The sequence below is a fragment of the Babylonia areolata genome, chromosome 4 (assembly GCF_041734735.1).
Source record: "Babylonia areolata isolate BAREFJ2019XMU chromosome 4, ASM4173473v1, whole genome shotgun sequence".
Classification (NCBI taxonomy): Eukaryota; Metazoa; Mollusca; class Gastropoda; order Neogastropoda; family Buccinidae; genus Babylonia; species Babylonia areolata.
In genome coordinates, this window is record NC_134879.1 from 54,290,856 (window position 1) to 54,313,613 (window position 22,758).

Here is a 22,758-nt window from a genome sequence, read left to right on the forward strand (position 1 = left end):
CAAGATAAAAAAAAAAAAAAAAGGTTATAGAAAAACATACATGAAATTCAAATACACTCAATTGCACAGTAGCATTTTCAAGTACATAATCATGATACCTACATTCATGACAATAATGTATATGAATATGGTAATGAGAGAGATTGAGTGAGTGAGAGAGAGAGGATGAAGGAAGGAAGGAAGGAAGGAATAAATGAATGATAAATGAATGAATGAAAGAATGAATAAATGAATGAATGAATGGATCTTATTTCCGATAGCATTAGAGTCAGTAAACAATTGCTTTCTCCAGCCCTCGAAAGGGAAAAATGTCTAAAGAAAAGGTATGAAGAAAACCCCAAGAAATGAGTAAATGTTAACAAATCCATAGAAAAACGAGAACGGTACAACGGCGGAAAGAGAGGACTGAACCGCCCCTTACCAGTAATGCTGGGCAGTAGACACGGTGCTGGATGTTCATTCACTGCCCTGATGGCCGTCAAATTCTACAGGAGCCAGTTGCATTGCTCGTTCCGGAGAGCCCAATATGGTCGTAACCCGCTACTAACTGTGTGTAGTATGGAACTGACCAATGGCGTAGTTCGGTCAATGTAAGCATTTAGTCACGTGTAACTGTCAAAAAGTTAGAACCAAGCAATGCAACTGGCTCCAGGGGACCTTTAACCCTCTTCGAAAGGAAAAAAAACAAACAAACACAAAAAAAAAACAACTACCGACGCAACAACAACAAAAACAAGACTCACTTGTGATAAATTACGTCCCCTAGCATTAATTACAGAGTAATTTCCCTTTTTTACTATCTGCACCAAAACGTTTGCAAAATAAATAAAAATTTCATGCTTAGTGAAAGAAGTTCCTGTTTGAATAAAAAATTATAATAATGACTCCTCTAGTTGTTGTGTCAGAATAAGAGGTCAAAGTGCCAAGTTTAGAGAATACAAAAAATATAAATATAACAGTAAATGCAGTTTGCATATAATTAGGCTTCATTTTTTTTTTTTTTTGTGCCCATCCCAGAGGTGCAATATTGTTTTAAACAAGATGACTGGAAAGAACTGAATTTTTCCTATTTTTATGCCAAATTTGGTGTCAACTGACAAAGTATTTGCAGAGAAAATGTCAATGTTAAAGTTTACCACGGACACACACACACACACACACACACACACACACACACACACACACAGACAACCGAACAAAACGACTTAAGCTGACGTAAAGTGCCTTTCCCAAGGACACAACACCATGCGGAAACCAAGCCTCGAACCCTGATCACTGGTGAACGAAAGCTCAGCGGTCCAGCACTTAATTAACACGGTGTCTCTGATGTACAAAGATAGCACTGTCAGACAGACCAGCACTGACGCAGGAAAAGATAAGTATTGAAAAAGTGAGCAGCCTTGGGGTTGTTCGTATGTTTTGATCTCTCTCCATGCTTTTGCGCGCTTTTGACAGACAATTCTGTACCTGTCTGTGTTGTAGGGCGGGCCAGTTAGAGTTGGCCTCGGAAAATACCTGATGCCAGTACAAGCTTACACGTGCAGCATGACAGATTACAGGATTACAGAATACTTTATTATCTCAACATAGAAATTCATTTGTGGTATAAAACACATAAACAATACACAGAAATCACAGTCATTCAACATGTATAATACATAAAAGACAAAATGTTCAGATTGCAACCCGTGCGTACAATAAATAATCACAGTAGATAACAACAACACAACAGAAACCTTTAAAAGGTAACTTAGAGTAAATCATACATACATCATCACAGCCATACATGTGCAACACAAAATCAGTTAAAGGATATGAATAAAACAGGCATGAAATAGCATCCTGAAAGTAGACATAAGACATAAAAAGATTAAAATAACAGTGCAGTTCAACAATACTTTGATTTAAGATGTCACATTCCACAAACACACATTCTGGCAAACATTTTTTTAATCACAGACCTGATTATCAATTATTGCTGTTTAACAGCTGAATTGAGGTGAGCATACCGCCGAAAACGAAGTATTGCTGCCTAAAATTAATGGTAGGGTTTAAAACGGTCATATACGTAAAGGCCCACTCACACAGTCATACGAGTGAACGTGAGAGTTGCAGTCCACAAACGCAGGAGAAGAAGACTCCCAATAGAATGTGTCAGCATAGGTGGTGTGCGACATTGCACGAGAGGCAACATGTCATGTGGGCCAGCTGCTACGTGCTGACTGTGGGGGTACAATTCTTTGTGTGGCGCTTTGAAGTTGAATGCCAGATGGGTTTCTGACACTCTTTTGCCTGGACTTTCCGAACTGATGCCAGGTGGGTTTGTAGTTTGAATGGCGAGGTGGGTTAGTGGTTTGAATAACGAGGTGGGTTTGTGGTTTAACTAGTGAGGTGGGTTTGTGGTTTAACGCTAAAGCTAGGTGGTTTGTGGTTTAACACTATAGCCTGATGGGTTTGTGGTTTAATGCTATATATACCTACCATCAGACCTGTGCTGGGGTTGTCTGAGCGACTTTTGCGGCGCTAAGTTTGTCCTAGCCTTAAGAATTGTCTTACGAGTATCGATTTAACGTACAGACCTAGGAACATTCTTAACGCAAGGCAAACACAGCGCAGCAAAGCAAAGATCGATCGTGCAGCCCAGCCCTGTTCACTTTGTTTGGCGGTGTTACGCTGCTGGTCAGACATCTGCTTAGCAGATGTGGTGTAGCGCATATGGATTTGTCCGAACGCAGTGACGCCTCCTTGAGCCACTGATACTGTTCGTGATACTGGCGGTGTTCCAGCCTGATGGAGAAGACCGCGCTGACCAGAGCGGCGGCCGGAAGACGGCTGTGGCTGATGACGCCTGCCCTGCTGACCACCCTGTGCCTGACCACAGCTCACCCCCAGTGCGTGGACTCCACCCCTCCCGGACCCTCCACCTCCCCGCTCACCCTGTGCAGCCACTATCGCTCCTCGAGCTGCTGCTCTCCGCACCAAGAGCGAGACATCCTGGACGTGTTTCTCTCCCTGCAGCACAGACTGTCTTCGGTGGACTGGGACCGCTGTGAGCGCTACATCCAAGAGCTGCTGTGCGCGCGATGCTCCCCTTTCTCAGCCCACATGTTCGACGGTCAGTCACGGCGACCGTTACCCGGCCTGTGCCCCGACTACTGCCGGGAGTTCTACTCCAGGTGTGGGGACGTCACCTGGTTCCTGGATCCCGCTCTGGCCGCCAGCCTCCGCCTTCACACCCACGCCGAGTTCTGCCACAACTCCACCGTCTCGGACATGAACTACTGTTTCTCCGGCGAGCGCCAAGCTGCTGAGAAGGAGGAGAAGGAGGAGGGCCAAGCGGCGGCCAGCGTAAGCTCTGAGGAGGGCTGCGTGTGTCTGGAGCCCCTGGTGGTGAGCGGGCTGGCCAACCCCATCTTGGCCCGTCACGCCGGGGACGGCAGCGGTCGTCTGTTCGTGGGCGAGCAGCGCGGGGTGGTGTGGGCGGTGGACCCGGTCAGCAGGCAGCGGAGCGACACGCCTTTCCTCAACGTCTCCAGCCGACTCCTCCTCACCTCGCGCTACGACGAGCGGGGGCTGGGCGGGCTGGCCTTCCACCCTCGGTTCTCCTCCAACGGGCGTGTCTTCGTCTACTACAACGCGCCGCTGACGGCGGGGGACCTGACGGAGGAGGAGAGGAAGGTGAGGAGGAGGTGGGACCACGTGTCCAGGCTGAGCGAGCTTCGCGTGCAGGAAGGCGCGGTGGTGGATCCGGCCTGGGAAAAGGTGCTGCTGGAGGTGCATCAACCCTTCGCCAATCACAACGGCGGGGAGGTGAGTGAGTGAGTGAGTGTGTGTGTGTGTGTGTGTGTGTGTGTGTGTGTGTGTTGTGTGTGTGTGTGTGTGTGTGTGTTGTGTGTGTGTGTGTGTGTGTGTGTGTGTGCCAATAAATTCTGGTAATCAACAGCACTGTTGTGTCTGTGGCTGGGGTTTCAGGTGTTTTTCCTTGGTGACGGTTACCTGTACCTCTTCCTAGGAGACGGGGGTTACGCTGGTGACCCCTACAACCTGGCTCAGAACAAGTAAGAGATTGTGCCCACGACGTGTACACGTGTCAGCCCAATATTCCCGATTCACCTGAGAGAGAGAGAGACAGACAGAGACAGAGACAGACAGACAGACCGACCGAGCGAGAGAGAGTGCATGTGTGTGTGTGTGTGTGTGTGTGTGTGTGTGTGTGTGTGTGTGTTGAGAGGGAAAGAAAGAGTTGCTGAACTGGCGAAGCAGGACAAAAATTGATGTCACGCTCTCAAGAGGACATTGGGGTAAGGGTGGCCACATCATCATCATCATCATCATCATCATCAAAGAGCAGGAAATGAATAATATCATAAGTAAATCGAACATGCTCCGTACGTGTGTGAGTGTAACGACCAGTCCGCACCTTCTGACTCCTCCTGGCATCTGCAAAAATGAATCATTGTACACGTGACTGAGGGGGGTTGGGGAGGAGGGGGTGAAGGTTGGAGGGGGAGGGGGGGGTAGTCCAGGACAGATACAAAAATGGTCAAAATGTCTGCAACAAAACCGTTCTTTTCACGATAAAATAGAATAAATCATACTGATCACGCTGATATAAACTTGACCGCTGTAGGTGGGCGGGAACATCATTAGATTTTAGTTTTTAATAATTATTTGTCACACTTCTGGCCATGAGAGAGCGCCTTACAAAGATCCGCAAGGCAAGAGCAAGCCAGAGTTACGCAAGCGCGGTATAAGGGCCGCCAGAGAAAGCGTTCAGCGCGGTACAGTACTTGTGGCTGACTGCTGCCGCGCTGATGCTGTCCTATACCTCCGTTAGTAGGTCACTGCGGCTGATGACAGATACCGTACAGAAAATAAGAGAACTCTTTGGGGTCAAAAGGAAACATTTTTAATTTCATCTGTTATATACTAAATTGGTAGAAAACGCAAATTTGCTTTTATAATGTTATACAGTTTCTTACCAGTCCTGATCGGTATTATACCGACTGCAAAGGTGAATTTACGAAGGCAGCACGGGATCATTTAGTTCGTAAGAACAATCATGTTGACATTTTACGCAATGGACAACTTGGAAATACTTCATGCTCTGCTTATTAACGTGTAGTATATGAATATCTCAATACCTGTTAACCAGGTTTGTTTCAATGAACAGTGTTGGAGCACTGCCCAGACAATTAATTCAGAAAGCATGGAAGGCAGATGATGGCAAAATCGACCAACATCATGTCTTGATGTAAAAAGAACGGTATGAAATATATATTTTTCTTTGGAAATGAAGCGGTATTTGCAAATGTGACTCACGAACCCTGGCGCAGTAGACACGTCAGTTTAGCGTGGGAAAGAAAATGTATCTGGCTGGAGTGTGAAGGTGGCAAAATGAAGTGCATAAGATAGTCATGAAGAGCAAAGACTGCCTGGAAAATGAAAATGGGTCGGTCTCCAGAACTTTGTTGGAAATGGGGGTCTCTCAGTCTGATTCAGTATAAACATGTGTTTAGAATGATTATTCAAATGTTTCACATGTTATTAGGATTGCAATTCATTAGAGAAATGTCTGCAACAATTTTGTGAGAATATGGTTTGTTCTTGTGTCTTAAATGTGTTGAAAAGTATTCAAAACATCCAAAATTTTGGCGCCATTTTGTGACATGGCAATGTCTGAACATGAAGTGATCAGAAACAAATAAGAACAAACCTGATTAAAATCCAGTACATACAACAAAGTTCAAAGTAGAAAATCACCTTGATTTTGGCTTTTGCTGTCTGGTGAAGTTTTATCACGAAATGATGTAGTTTATCAGTTCACAAGACAGACGAAGTGTGGAACGAAAAAAATTGTTGTATCCGAAAAATGTCAGTCCCTACACGCTTATTATTTTGCAAAATTTGATTAGAACAGCAACATTTTACATCACACAAGTTCTGAAAAACCAAAGTATACATTGACTGTGAATGAATTTCTTAAAATTAATTAAGTTTGAAGCATTTCACGTTTAGTAGTGCTTGAGATGAAGTCAGGTGTCACATTCGGACACGGAACACATGTTCTTTGGTTCTGCTTTACACAGATAATAAAATTCCTTATTTTTAGTTGTTGTTTGTTGTTGTTATTGTTGTTTGTTTTTGTTTTTTCTCAAAGTCTTACTTTTATTACATTTTGTTTTTCTGCAATCCTACATATTTGTTCACTGTGAGGATAACGCTAATCAGTTTTCTGTTGATTGACCGAATAGAAAGATACAAAGAATCCGGTGTTTTGATCACAATTCTTCAGATAAAAGAAAACTTGTCAAGATATAAAAAACAATTCCCATTTCATAATAAGATGAACGGTAGTACTTTAAACAGTTAAACACTGGGGAGAATTGGTGTGAAAATGGAGTGACTGCAGTGTTTCTGATAAATAAAATCATCCAGGGTGGGGGAGTTAGTTTAGGTATTTTGGGTTCCATGTTACATATGTCATAAGGTTTTAGGTAATCATTAATAAAATACATAATTTTGCACAGGCTTTGTTTGAATGCACTGCATTGGCTAACGATCGCATGCTAGATTCATTACTATCATTATTATAAATCAAGTAATTCAAACATCTGCGTTGGGAAAGTTAGTTCAGGTAACTTGGATTCAATGTTACACGTGTTACAACAAAGTTTTACATAATCATTAATAAAATTTATGATCCATTGTTATCATTATGATTATTATTCATATCCCACGCTAAATCGACGTCTACTGCGCCAGGGTTCGTGAGTCACATTTGCAAATACCGCTTCATTTCCAAAGAAAAATATGTATTTCATACCGTTCTTTTCACATCAAGACATGATGTTCAATTTTGCCATCATCTGCCCTCTATACTTGCCCAATTTATATTCTGGACAGAGCGCCGACAATGTTCATTGAAACCGAACCGGGTTAACACATATTCAGATATTTATATTCTACACGTTAATAAGCGGAGCATGTAGTATATCCGGTCCACGTTGTGCATTGCGTAAAATATCAACAAAATTGTACTTACGAACTAAATGATCCCGTGCTGCCTTCGGTAATTCACCTTTGCAGTCGGTATAATACCGATTTCATTCCTTATGATATGTCATGAATGGTAGGAAACTGGAAAACATTCATAAAAGCGGATTTGCGTCTTCTATCACTTAAGTATAAAATACATGAAATTGAAAATGTTTGTTTCCTTTTGACCCCAAAGAGCTCTGTTCCTAGCTTACTGTTCAGAATCAGTTGTCTGCCGCAGTGACCTGCTCACAGATCAGCATCAGCGCGGCAGCAGTCAGTCACATGTACTGTACCGCGCTGAACGCTTTCCTCTGGCGACCCCTTATACCGCGCTTGCGTAACCTTGCCACTCTTTGTAAGGCGTTCTCACACAGGCAGAAGTAATAAAAATATTCGATTCTGGACATTAAAAATCAAAATCTACTTATGTTCCCGCCCCCCTATAGTGGTCAACTTTATATCAGTGTGATCAGTATGATTTATTCTATTTTATCGTAAAAAGAACGGTTTTGTTGCAGACATTTTGACCTAACGCAAATTTTAATCTAAATTTCCTGGCCTAGGGGAGCGCCGTGGCAGAATCGGTTAGGCGTTGGACTCGTGATCCAGTGTTCACCAGTGATCAGGGTTTGAGCCCCCGTTTCAGCTTGGTGTTGAGTCCTGTAGGGGGAAGGGGCACTGTACACTCCATCTCGCTCACTACGATCGGTTTCGGATCCACTCTGTTTACGCATACCCAGATTCAAACACTCTACTGTTGGACGCCGTTCTTTCTCTGTCTCTGGACCTTGCAATTGGAATGAACTTCCTCTTTCGCTTCGTCAGGTCCCCGCACTGAGCTCTTTCAAGTCTGGTCTTTAAAACCCACCTCTTCCTAAAATAGCCTCCATTCCCTGCCTCTTCCTTGTCTTCAGTTTCTCCAGTTTTAGAGTTATGCATGCGTGTGAATGACTGGTGCGAAAGCGCTTTGATTTGTCTCTGCACAAGATTCAGCGCTATATAAATACCATTCTTATTATTATTACTTCGACTTTCGTCACTTCACCCGGGTCTGAATGGGTTCCTGACTTCGGTCTGGTGGAAAGCTGAGAATGAGAGGAATGGACCGGTCCGCCTTCCCTATGTCCAGCCTTACACACAGTGGATAGGATTCTTCTTCTTCTTCTTCTTCTTCTTCTGCGTTCACTCGTATGCACACGAGTGGGCTTTTACGTGTATGACCGTTTTTACCCCGCCATGTAGGCAGCCATACTCCGTTTTCGGGGGTGTGCATGCTGGGTATGTTCTTGTTTCCATAACCCACCGAACGCTGATATGGATTACAGGATCTTTAACGTGCGTATTTGATCTTCTGCTTGCATATATACACACGAAGGGGGTTCAGGCACTAGCAGGTCTGGACATATGCTGACCTGGGAGATCGGAAAAATCTCCACCCTTTACCCACCAGGCGCCGTCACCGTGATTCGAACCCGGGACCCTCAGATTGACAGTCCAACGCTTTAACCACTCGGCTATTGCGCCCGTCGGATAGGATTCAATTCACTGCCCCCTTTTTACAGTTGACTTATTCTTCCCCTGCCATTGAATTCACTGCCCCCATTTTTAACAGTTGAATAATTCTTCCCCTGCTATTGAATTTCAGAAATGATGACGATGATGATGATTTCTTAGTAACAATAATGAAAATGATGATCATGATGATGGAAACGATATAACAATGACAATGACACTACTACTACTACTAATGATAATAATAATAATAATAATTACCATCATAATCATAATCATAAGTTATTTTCAGTCTAATATAATCATCTTAGATGAGCAGACTATGAATAAATAAACGAAAATGGATAGGAGTTTCCTGCCCCTGTGGCCGTAAAAAGGCTTCACATGGGGGGTAGGAGGGGCTAGGGGTGGGTGGGTGGGGGGCGGGGGGAGGGGGGCATTTAACCTCTTCTTTCCTTCTTTTCTCACACACCTGACCGTGCACCCAGGTCCTGGCTGCTGGGCAAGGTGTTACGACTGGACGTGGACACTCCCAGCGACCACCCTGATCGTCCTTACAGCATCCCTGCAGACAACCCCTTTATGGAGCACCCCGACCCCTCCGCCAGGCCAGAGATCTTCGCCTACGGTCTGCGAAACACTTGGCGCTGTGGAGTGGATATGGGCGATCCTTATACAGGTAAGGACCCCCACCCCCACCCCCTCACCCCACCCCCACCCCCACCCCACCCCTCCTCCGCCCCCCACGCGGGGCATACACGCGCGCGCATGTCTGTGAGAAACACACACACACACACACACACACACACACACACACACACACACACACACACACACACACACACACACAGAGATTTCGTATTTATACTTTAACATCCCTATTGAAATAAGGGTAGAGGGGAGGAGGAAGCGGTTGCCAAGTTACAACAACAACAACAAAACAAACATGTTGTGATTGTCTGGTCTGTATCTGTGTTGTGGTTGTTGTTTCTCTCTGTAACCACGTGGTCGGAGCATCATTGACATCATGTGAAACGTTTTGCGATGGTCTTGTCTGTATCCGTTTTGTTGTTGTTGTTGTTTTTGTTGTTTCTCTCTGTAACCACGTGGTCGGAGCATCATTGACATCATGTGAAACGTTTTGCGATGGTCTTGTCTGTATCCGTGTTGTTTCTCTCTGTGACGACGGGGTCGGAGCATCACTGACATCAAGATTCAAAAACTTTATTACTCAAGGATTTTAGGCATTGCCTAGTCTTCCAATCTGTCCTTGTGACAACAAAAACAGTAACGATAGGATCAAGAATAGATTAGAATAGAATAGAATATGTCTTTATTACCAAGTGTACCGGGGTCACAAGGAATATTGGGGTGGATAGTAGATAACAAGATACGAACATAAATCAAAAATCATACACAAAACACAGATACAGTAGAAATTAGGATACATACAAGTGCATATCAATATAAAAACTTGTGCATATTCACACGTACACGCACTGCACACACACACACACACACACACACACACACACACACACACACACACACACACACACACACACACACACACACACACACACATTTGAACAGAAGAAGCTGAAACAGAAACAGAATCATGTGAAACATGTTGTGATGGTCTTGTATGTATCCGTGTTGTTGTTTCTCTCTGTGACGACGTGGTCGGAGCATCACTGACATCATGTGAAACCTTTTGTGATGGTCTTGTCTGTACATGTTTTGTTGTTTTTGTCTCTATGATGACGTGGTCGGAGCATCACTGACATTATGTGAAACATTTTGTGATGGTCTTGTCTGTATATGTGTTGTTTTCTCTCTGTGACGAAGGGACCGGAGTATCACTGACATCAAGATTCAAAAGATTCAAGATTCAAAAACTTTATTACTCAAGGATTTTAGGCATTGCCTAGTCTTCCAATCTGTTCTTGTGACAACAAAAACAGTAACGATAAGATCAAGAATAGATTAGAATAGAATAGAATAGAATAGAATATGTCTTTATTACCAAGTGTACCGGGGTCACAAGGAATATTGGGGTGGATAGTAGATAACAAGATACGAACATAAATCAAAAATCATACACAAAACACAGATACAGTAGAAATTAGGATACATACAAGTGCATATCAATATAAAAACTTGTGCATATTCACACGTACACGCACTGCACACACACACACACACACACACACACACACACACACACACACACATTTGAACAGAAGAAGCTGAAACAGAAACAGAATCATGTGAAACATGTTGTGATGGTCTTGTATGTATCCGTGTTGTTTCTCTCTGTGACGACGTGGTCAGAGCATCATTGACATTATGTGAAACGTTTTGTGATGGTCTTGTCTGTACATGTTTTGTTGTTTTTATCTCTATGATGACGTGGTCGGAGCATCACTGACATTATGTGAAACATTTTGTGATGGTCTTGTCTGTATATGTGTTGTTTTCTCTCTGTGACGAAGGGACCGGAGTATCACTGACATCATAGAATAGAATAGAATAGAATAGAATATGTCTTTATTACCAAGTGTAAAGGGGTCACAGGGAATATTGGGGGGTGGGGGGGGGGATAGTACATAACAAGATACGAACATAAATCGAAAATCATACACAAACACAGATACAGTAGAAATTAGGATACATACAAGTGCATATCAATATAAAAACTTGTGCATACTCACACATGAACGCACTGCACAAACTCACACACACACACACACACACACACACACACACACACACACACACACACATAAAATTATGCACACACACACACACACACACACACACACACACACAAACTCTCTCTCTCTCACACACACATACACACACACGCACACGCGCGCGCGCGCGCGTTTGAACAGAAGAAGCTGAAACAGAAACAGAATCATGTGAGACATGGTGTGATGGTCTTGTGTGTATCCGTGTTGTTGTTGTTTCTCTCTGTGAGGACGTGGCCGAGACCGCGTGCTGTGCGGGGACGTTGGGCAGGCCAAGTATGAGGAGGTGGACTTCCTGAAGAAAGGTGCCAACTATGGATGGAGTGCCCGGGAAGGGTTCCACTGCTACAAGGACAACCTGTGCAATCATATAGGTATGATTTTATTCATATAGGTGTTGTGGGTTGTTGTTGCTTTTTTGTTGGGTTTTTTTTTTTTTTTAATCAATCGATTTATTTATATACTTACTCATTTATTGGAGGGAGGTGGCAGAATGGTTAAGGCGCTCAGCTGCCAATACACAGAGTCCGTGAGGGTGTGGGTTCGAATCCCGCTCTCGCCCTTTCTCTCCCAAGTTCGACTGGAAAATCAAACTGAGCGTCTAGTCTTTCGGATGAGACGATAAACCGCGGTCCCGTGTGTAGTATGCACTTGGCGCACTGAAAAAGAACCCATGGCAGCGAGAGTGTTGTCCTCTGGCAAAATTCTATAAAAAGAAATCCACTCTGATAGGTAAACAAATACATAAGCATGCACTCATGGCCTGACTAAGCGCGTTGGGTTAGGCAGCTGGTCAGGCGTCTGCCTAGCAGATGTAGTGTAGCGTATATGGATTTGTCCGAACGCAGTGACGCCTCCTCGAGAGAAACTGAAACAAAACTTTATGGGCCAATTATCCACAGCTACAAGGACAACCTGTGCAGTAAGATAGGTATGATTTCATTAATGTATTATCCACAGCTACAAGGACAACCTGTGCAATAAGATAGGTATGATTTCATTAATGTATTATCCACAGCTACAAGGACAACCTGTGCAGTAAGATAGGTATGATTTCATTAATGTATTATCCACAGCTACAAGGACAACCTGTGCAATAAGGTATGACTTCATTAATGTATTATCCACAGCTACAAGGACAACCTGCATAATAAGATAGGTATGATTTCATTAATGTATTATCCACAGCTACAAGGACAACCTCTGCAATAAGATAGGTATGATTTCATTAATGTATTATCCACAGCTACAAGGACAACCTGTGCAATAAGGTATGACTTCATTAATGTATTATCCACAGCTACAAGGACAAGCTGTGCAGTACGATAGGTATGATTTCATTAATGTATTATCCACAGCTACAAGGACAACCTGTGCAATAAGATAGGTATGATTTCATTAATGTATTATCCACAGCTACAAGGACAACCTGTGCAATAAGATAGGTATGATTTCATTAATGTATTATCCACAGCTACAAGGACAACCTGTGCAATAAGATAGGTATGATTTCATTAATGTATTGTCCACAGCTACAAGGACAACCTGTGCAATAAGATAGGTATGATTTCATTAATGTATTGTCCACAGCTACAAGGACAACCTGTGCAATAAGATAGGTATGACTTCATTAATGTATTGTCCACAGCTACAAGGACAACCTGTGCAATAAGATAGGTATGATTTCATTAATGTATTATCTACAGCTACAAGGACAACCTGTGCAGTACGATAGGTATGATTTCATTAATGTATTATCCACAGCTACAAGGACAACCTCTGCAATAAGATAGGTATGATTTCATTAATGTATTGTCCACAGCTACAAGGACAACCTGTGCAATAAGATAGGTATGATTTCATTAATGTATTGTCCACAGCTACAAGGACAACCTGTGCAATAAGATAGGTATGACTTCATTAATGTATTATCCACAGCTACAAGGACAACCTGTGCAATAAGATAGGTATGATTTCATTAATGTATTATCCACAGCTACAAGGACAACCTGTGCAGTAAGATAGGTATGATTTCATTAATGTATTATCCACAGCTACAAGGACAACCTGTGCAATAAGATAGGTATGATTTCATTAATGTATTATCCACAGCTACAAGGACAACCTGTGCAATAAGATAGGTATGATTTCATTAATGTATTATCTACAGCTACAAGGACAACCTGTGCAGTACGATAGGTATGATTTCATTAATGTAGTTGGGTTTTGACTCACTTGTGTAAACAAAGTGAGTCTATGTTTTAACCCGGGGTTCGGTTGTCTGTGTGTGTGTGTGTGTGTGTGTGTGTGTGTGTGTGTGTGTGTGTGTGTGTGTGTGTGTGTGTGTGTGTATCTGTGTGTCCGTTGTAAACTTTAACATTGACATTTTCTCTGCAAATACTTTGTCAGTTGACACCAAATTAGGCATAAAAACAGGAAAAATTCTGTTCTTTCCAGTCATCTTGTTTAAAACAATATTGCACCTCTGGGATGGGCACAAAAATTTTTTTTTAAAAGAAGCTAAATTATATGCAAACTGCATTTACTGTTATATTTTTTTAAATTCTCTAAACTTGGCACATTGATCTGATATTCTGACACAACAACAAGAGCAGTCATTTTTAACATTTTTTTTGTTCAAACAGGAACTTCTTTTGCTAAGCATGGAAGTTATATTTATTTTGCATGTCTTTTTTTGCAGACAGTAAAAAAAGGAAAATTAATCTGTAATTAATGCTAGGGGACTTAATTTGCTTTAAACTGATCTTTCTCATCTTAAACATTACATTTTGAAATTATACTCAATACATAAAAAGCTTGTGTGTTTTACTCTCAGTGTACAGGGCTTTCACTATGTTCATTCCCCCAAGTGGTCTTTTTCGGAAAATACTAAAATCAATACGACGAATGGACTTTATAGATCTATTGGCTGAGCCCTGAAGGTCATGGGCAAAAATCAATTGCGTACACATATTTATACATATTCAAAGCGCGTGCTCATATTCTTCGCGAACGCGAACGACGCCATTTTGTTTCAAGTTGTTGACCTGCCCATTCAATCCTATATTCAATCGACAGCACCCGATAACATGTGATGGAAAGTTGGAGAAAGAGACCGTTAAATATTTATTCAGAGAAAGATTTGTGAACGCCTCATCACTTACTGGATTATGCCCCAAAGTGCCATAAAAATATTCACAGAACCAGTCGGAATTCACAGTTAAAAATAATAAACCATGAGAGTTAATACCCTTGAATTGATGAAACGTAAAAATTTCCAGTCTTGACTTTTCTCAAAATAAAGTTCTTTTCACTTCATACGACGTTTAGAAGTACTTGTACTTGGCTCTACATGTTATTAGTTTAACAAAATACTTAATTTTTATATCAGCTTTAAAACTATAAAACTAGAATGAACATAAAAGAGAAATTAATCGACTGTGTCAACCAGGTGTAACTAAGCTTGTACATCTATCTAGATCCAGAGAAAACGGCTAAATGTTGCAGTGTGATTGCGGCGATAGCCACGTCTCCTTTACCGCGGACTTAAAAGAGTTTTTAATTGTCCTTAAAGATTTGTTGAATGCCCAAGATACACCAGAATAATATGATTTTAACAGCGCTCTCACTGTGAATACCGCAATCGATTTATCGCCCTTTAAGAAAGCATCATAAATATTATATTTTTGAACGTCGGTTAAGGAGCCACGATAGTGTAATGGGTAAGACAGTTTTTTCTCACCCGAACACGCGGAGTTCGAATCTGCCATTAGGATTTTTTTTCTTTTTCTTTTAATCCGTAGCTTAATAATAACAAATACAGAACACATTTTAACGATTAGATTTTTTTAAAGTGTATCACAAGTGAGTCTTGAAGGCCTTGCCTCTCTTGTTTATGATTGATTATATATGGAGGAAGGTGGCAGAATGGTTAACACGCTCAGCTGCCAATACAGAGAGTCCGTGAGGGTGTGGGTTCGAATCCCGCTCTCGCCCTTTCTCCTAAGTTTGACTGGAAAATCAAACTGAGCGTCTAGTCTTTCGGATGAGACGATAAACCGAGGTCCCGTGTGCAGCACGCACTTGGCGCACTGAAAAAGAACCCATGGCAACGAGAGTGTTGTCCTCTGGCGAAATTACGTAAAATGAAATCCACTTTCATAGGTACACAAATATGTAAGCATGCACTCAAGGCCTGACTAAGCGCGTTGGGTTATGCTGCTGGTTAGGCATCTGCTCAACAGATGTGGTGTAGCGTGTATGGATTTGTCCGAACGCAGTGACGCCTCCTTGAGAAAGTGAAAGTGAAACTGAAACTATGATTGATTGATTCATTAAATTACTTATTTATTTATTTATTTATTTATGGGCCAAGTAGGGCTGGAATGCACGGGAACGATTCCAGTGCTACAAGGACAACAGGTGCAATGATATAGGTATGATTTTTTTTTTTTAATAATTGATTTATTTATATACTTATTCCTTTATAGGCCAACTATGGATGTAGTGCACTGGAGGGGTTACAGTGCTACAATGACAACCTGTGCAATAAAATGGGTATCGTTTTATTCGTACGGAAAATCCAAAACTGTGCTGTAATGCTAATATTCAGAACATCGTAACAGAGCCGTGCAATTCCTCTCCTTCTTGAGAAACTACACTGGCTGCCCATCTCTCACAGGATAGATTACAAACAAGTCACCATGTGTTTTAATGTCACAAACCATACTGCACCCACATACCTTTGTGACTCAGTTTGGATCAAAACCCCTTCTAAATCTTTACGCCTTGCTGCTGATTCTTGATTGATGAGAATTTTAACTTTACAGTTAGAATGGTGTTAAGCGTTTTAACAATTCTGTTATATGGCATTTCCATTTGTTGCCCTTACAGATAAATCTCTCCACTTCTTCTCCTTCTTCTTTCCACTTCTTCCACTCGTCGTATTGTCTTATTTATTTATTTATTTATTATTATTATTATTATTAATACTACTACTACTACCTTTTTTTTAATTATAATTATTATTATTATAATTATTATTTATTTATTTATGTACGCTTATCTATTATTTATTCACCTTTTTTTTTCAAGGCCTGACTAAGCGCGTTGGGTTACGCTGCTGGTCAGGCATCTGCTTGGCAGATGTGGTGTAGCGTATATGGATTTGTCCGAACGCAGTGACGCCTCCTTGAGCAACTGAAACTGAAACTTCTTTCCGTTACACGACCAACGTCGACTTGCCGATGACTCTGTCGTGGTTCATGCATGCTGGGTATTTTCGTGTCTCCATAAACCACCGAACACTGACATGTGGTATAGGATCTTTAACGTGCGTATTTGATCTTCTGCGTGCGTATACACTCGAAGGGGGTTCAGGCACTAGCAGGTCTGCACATATGTTGACCTGGGAGATCGGAAAAATCTCCACCCTTTACCCACCAGGCGCCGTTTCCGTGATTCGAACCCGGGACCCTCAGATTGAAAGTCCAACGCTTAGAGCACTCGGCTATTGCGCCCGTCAAGTGCTGACTAAAACAAATAAATATATAAAATAAAAAATTAAAAAAGATTGTTTATCTGATCCACCTCCTATGGGAATTTGGGGTGTATTTGTTTGTTTTGTTTTTGTTTTTTTGTTTGTTGTTGTTTTGTTGGTTGTTGTTGTTTGTTGTTGGTTTTTTTTTTTGGGGGGGAGGGAAGGAGGAGGGAAGGGGAGGGTGGGGGGGGGGGGGAGAGAAAAAAAAAACAGGTGTATTTGTTGTTGTTGTTTTTTTTTGGGGGGGGAGGGAAGGAGGAGGGAAGGGGAGGGTGCAGGGTGGGGTGGGGGGGGGAGAAAAAAAGAACAACAGGTGTATTTGTTGTTGTTGATTTTTCAGGGAAAGAAGAGATGCCGGTGTTTGCGTACAACCACACAGTTGGACAGTCAGTAACAGGGGGGCAGTTCTACAGGGGGCCCTGTTCCCCTGCCCTCAACGGCAAATACATCTTTGGAGATTACCAGAGCGGGTACCCTTTCGTCTTCTTCTTTTTTCTTCTTCTTCTTCTTCTTTCTTCTTCTTCTTCTCCTTATCTTTTGCGATCATGGGTTGCAACTCCCACGTTCACTTCCACATACGAATGGGCTTTTTTTTAACGTGAATGACCGTTCGTATCCTGTCAGGTAGGCAGCCATACTTCGTTTTGGGGGATGTGCATGCTGTGGCATGTTCTGGTTTCTTTAACCTCACCAAACGCTGACATGGATTACAGGATCTTTAACTCACTCAGTACGGCCAGTCCTCTCTTCTCCTCTACACAGACCCCTCGGATGTCCAGTGGGTGTCTGAATGACCCAACCTTTAGCTTCCGTCGTCAGAATTGAGGTATTCTTTGTCAACATTCACGTCTTCAGTATAAGAGCCTTCCGCTTGCAATATTTTGATGATGGTAATTGGGGTGAAACGCTGTTAACGTCGATTCTTTCGTCGTTCGTATGGAGAGAGTTGACGTACTTCTGCATGCGTGTACACGCGAAGGGGGTTCAGTCACAACCACGTCTGCACATATGCTGACCTGGGAGATGGGAAGAATCTCCACTGCACCTTTAACCCACCAGGTACGCCGAAACTGGTGATCGAACTCAGGAAACTCGGGTGAGAATTCAGAGCTCTAACCATTCAGCCACTCCACCCGTCTGGCAATGGGGGCAATCACTGCACTGATAAATGGAGACCTTCTGTTAATGACAACAACTGCTAGCTGTGAAATAGGATTCACTTTGATAAGAAAAATCAACGTTTCTTCTTCTTCTTCTTCTGCGTTCACTCGTATGCACACGAGTGGGCTTTTACGTGTATGACCGTTTTTACCCCGCCATGTAGGCAGCCATACTCCGTTTTCGGGGGTGTGCATGTTGGGTATGTTCTTGTTTCCATAACCCACCGAACGCTGACATGGATTACAGGATCTTTAACGTGCGTATTTGATCTTCTGCTTGCATATACACACGAAGGGGGTTCAGGCACTAGCAGGTCTGCACATATGTTGACCTGGGACATCGTAAAAATCTCCACCCTTTACCCACCAGGCGCCGTCACCGTGATTCGAACCCGGGACCCTCAGATTGACAGTCCAACGCTTTAACCACTCGGTTATTGCGCCCGTCGAATCAACGTTTCAAACTATAGGTCCCTGATCGTCTTCAAGATATCGTATTATAATGCCGAATCCAAAACATCGAAATTATTACTAACTCTCAGTTGATGTGGAGTGATGGCCTAGAGGTAACGCGTCCGCCTATGAAGCGAGAGAATCTGAACGCACTGGTTCGAATCACGGCTCAGCTGCCGATATTTTCTCCCCCTCCACTAGACCTTGCGTGGTGGTGTTGATACTAGTCATTCGGATGAGACGATAAACCGAGGCCCCGTGTGCAGCATGCACTTAGCGCACGTAAAAGAACCCACGGCAACAAAAGGGTTGTTCCTGGCAAAATTCTATAGAAAAATCCACTTCGATAGGAAAATCAAATAAAACTGCACGCATGAGAAAATACAAAAAATGGGTGGCGCTGTAGTGTAGCGACGCGCTCTCCCTAGGGAGAGCAGCCCGAATTTCACTCAGAGAAATCTGTTGTGACAAAAGGAGAAATACAATACAATACAATACAATACAATACAATACAATACATTAATGACAAGTTGTTATTTCAGTCGGCAATAGATACAATAAAAAACGGCATTTTTACAGACACCAACAAGCGCAATACTGTGTTTCGCAGACGGCTGTTCAGTTTGCAAGAATCAGACGACGGATCGTGGCAGAGTTCTGACGTCAAGCTGTGCAGCAGTGACCTTTGCTCCGACGGGCTGACCAATGACCTGCAGAAATACATTCTGTCTTTTGGGCTGGACCAACGGGGTAAGACGACACATACACCCACTCATCGCACACTGATATTGGGCTTTGAGTGACTCTTTCTCATTTGCAGAATATTGGCCAGCATTGGGAACTGTTTTGTTCTTGTTGTTTGGGAAGCTGAATTGTATTTACGTATTTCTCATATTCATCTGAGCTGGTTCATTGTCAAACCATACCGTTTCATAACACAAAGCAAAGATCTGTTGACTGACAGATTGTAACCAAGAGAGAGGGGGAAGGGAGAGAGGGGGAGAGAGAGGGAGACAGACAGACAGACACATAGGTACATTGACAGAGACAGAGAAATAGGGGGTGGGGGGTGGGAATGGGGTGTAGGAGGTGGATCAGATAAATAACTAATTTTTCTTTAGTCAGTACTAATTGGAGAGATTAACCTTTAAGGCAACAGATTGAAATGCCAAATAAAATACTTTTATTAAAACGCTTAACGCCATGCTAACTGTAAAGGTAAAATTCTCAAGGCCTTTTGATATTTTATGTGGAACGACAACCCAAATGTCAGTTATGATGGATCAAGGGGTGGGCGAATGATTGCTCATATGTGATGATTTTTCTTGATTTTTTTTTAATTTACTCTATTTCATTACGTCACAATTATATGAGCAATATGATTTTTCCTTTTGTGTTTTTATTTCATTGGAGTTTTTTTTTTTCTTGTGTATGTGTTTTCTTCTTCAGTTTTGTGAGTAAATTTCTTATATGCTTTTAAAATGGATGAGTCTCTCTCTCTCTCTCTCTCTCTCTCTCTCTCTCTCTCTCTGTGTGTGTGTGTGTGTGTGTGTGTGTGTGTGTGTGTGTGTGTGTGTGTGTGTGTGTGTGTGCGTGTTACGTGACAGGGGAGGTGTACATCCTGACCAGTAACAGCAGCCTGCCGATGACTGCTGATGGCGCTGTGTACAGAATAGTGGACCCCCGAAGGTATTGTATTGTATTGTATTGTTGCATTGCACTGTATTGCATTGTATTGAATTGCATTGCGTTGCATTGCGTTGTATTGCATTTTTTGCGTTGTACCTGGGTTAGGTTGGGTTGGATTGAGTTGTATTGTACTCTCTCTCTCTCTCTGTGTGTGTGTGTGTGTGTGTGTGTGTGTGTGTGTGTGTGTGTGTATCTCTGTCTGTGTGTGTCTGTGTCTGTCTGTGTTTGTGTCTGTATGTATGTGGCTGTATTTCGTTTTCTTTCTTTCTATTTTCTCTTGCTTTGTAATGTCACTTTTCACTGCAGCACACACACACACACACACACACACACACACACACACACACACACACACACACACACACACACACACACACACACGGAAGTAATGTGTGTGGTAGGAAGTGCTTGTGACTCGTGTTGTATGGAGGCTGCGATGAAAGTGTGTGTCATGTCACTGTGTGGCACGGGAGGAGAAGAGGGGTAGGAGGAGGGGGAAGGAGGGGGCGGGAGAGAGGAGGGCGGGTGATGGTATCTCGGCGGTGTATAGTGTACGGTAATTGGCTTGATTACTTGTCATGGGAGTTTGTTTCTTCTGTTTTCATGTGATTTTTTTTCTTTTTCTTTTATATATATATATATATATATAGAATTATAACGATTGTTTTCCAGCTCACCAACTCCCATTTTTCCCGATCTCCCTCCGCACCTCTCCGTTTTACACACACACACACACACACACAAACACACACACACACACACACACACACACACACACACACACACACACACACACACACACACACACACACACATATATATATATATACTAATTCGTCCAAATGACAGCAGTGGGAAGCTGCTGGCTAAAACACAGAAACACACAGACGCACGCACGTGCGTTCGCATGCACACACACACACTCACTCACACACACACACACACACACACACACACACGGTAGTTCAGGGAAGACATGGTGAAGCGACCTGTGTAAGCAATGTTCTCTCTCTGTGCCTGTCTTTCTCTGCCTTTGTCTCTTTGTCTGTCTGTCTCTGTCTCCCCCCCCCCCCCCCCTCATCCCCCCCACGCCTCCCCTTCTGTCTTTCTCTCTCGATTTTGATTCATGTATTCATGCTGTTTTTGTTTTGTTTGTTTTTGTGTTGTTAAACGATTATTATGAGGTGTCCCATGCCAATAGGACTGTAATGTCAATGGCATTAAAACAGTTTTCAGTTTCAGTTTCAGTTTAATAATAATAATGGTATTTATATAGCGCTGAATCTTGTGCATAGACAAATCTAAGCACTTTCGCACCAGTCATTCTCACGCACGCATAACCCTAAAACTGGAGAAACTGAAGACAAGGAAGAGGCAGGGAAGGGAGGCTATTTTGGGAAGTGGTGGGTTTTAAGACCAGACTTGAAAGAGCTGAGTGTGGAGACTTGACGAAGCGAAAGAGGAAGTTCAAGAAGAAGAAGAAGAATCCTATCCACTGTGTGTAAGGCTGGACATAGGGAAGGCGGGCCGGTCCATTCCTCTCATTCTCAGCTTTCCACCAGACCGAAGTCAGGAACCCATTCAGACCCGGGTGAAGTGACGAAAGTCGAAGTAATAATAATAATAATGGTATTTATATAGCGCTGAATCTTGTGCAGAGACAAATCAAAGCGCTTTCGCACCAGTCATTCACACGCATGCATAACTCTAAAACTGAAGAAACTGAAGACAAGGAAGAGGCAGGGAATGGAGGCTATTTTAGGAAGAGGTGGGTTTTAAAGACCAGACTTGAAAGAGCTCAGTGCGGGGACCTGACGAAGCGAAAGAGGAAGTTCATTCCAATTGCAAGGTCCAGAGACAGAGAAAGAACGGCGGCCAACAGCCGAGAGTTTGAATCTGGGTATGCGTAAATGGAGTGGATCCGAAGCTGATCGTAGTGAGCGAGATGGAGTGTAGAGGTGAAGGCAGCCACAGAGATAGGAAGGGGCTGATTTGTGAATACATTTGTAGCATAGAGTGTTGATCTTGTACTTTATTCGGTGTGAGACAGGGAGCCAGTGGAGATGTTGCAAAAGAGGAGTGATGTGCTCAGATCTTTTCTTTCTGAGGACGAGTCGGGCAGCAGAGTTTTGTATGCGCTGAAGGGACTGAATGGATGAAGCAGGCAAACCAGACAATAGAGAGTTACAGTAGTCAAGACGAGAGAGAATGAGAGCAACGACAAGTCTAGATGTTGCGTCAATGGATAGATATTTCCGGATGGAACTGATGCGCCGCAATTGACAGTAGCAGGATTGCCATGTCTGACTGATTAATGTTTGCATGGACAGTGTGTTGTCAAGGACAGCGCCGAGGTTCCTGACTGAACTGGAAAGAGGGATGGATGTACTGCCAAGTTCGATTGTGTCAGTTGTGATGGAAGAGAGTTTTTGTTTAGTTCCTATGATCATTGCTTCAGTTTTGTCCGCATTCAGTTGTAACTTATTGAGAGTCATCCAATTTTGAATATCCAGGAAGCAGTTGGATGTTTCTTGCAAGAGCGACGGCAGTTTTTCAGGTGTATCACTCTTCTGGAGTTGAGTGTCATCAGCATAAGAATGATGACTGACAT

General features: G+C 42.8%; 1 protein-coding gene across 3 annotated transcripts in view; it reads left to right on the forward strand.

Moving 5' to 3' along the window:
* Nucleotides 1-22,758, forward strand: part of LOC143281745 (HHIP-like protein 1) — a 29,029-nt gene that overhangs the window by 5,112 nt on the left and 1,159 nt on the right. For all 3 annotated transcript variants that reach the window (XM_076587021.1, XM_076587023.1, XM_076587022.1), the window contains 7 exons: nt 2,787-3,810; nt 3,973-4,058; nt 9,042-9,232; nt 11,537-11,680; nt 17,186-17,315; nt 19,069-19,208; nt 20,066-20,147. In XM_076587021.1, coding sequence (XP_076443136.1) covers nt 2,791-3,810; nt 3,973-4,058; nt 9,042-9,232; nt 11,537-11,680; nt 17,186-17,315; nt 19,069-19,208; nt 20,066-20,147 — 1,793 coding nt within the window. In that variant the 5' untranslated portion in view covers nt 2,787-2,790. The remainder of the gene's footprint in view (nt 1-2,786; nt 3,811-3,972; nt 4,059-9,041; nt 9,233-11,536; nt 11,681-17,185; nt 17,316-19,068; nt 19,209-20,065; nt 20,148-22,758) is intronic.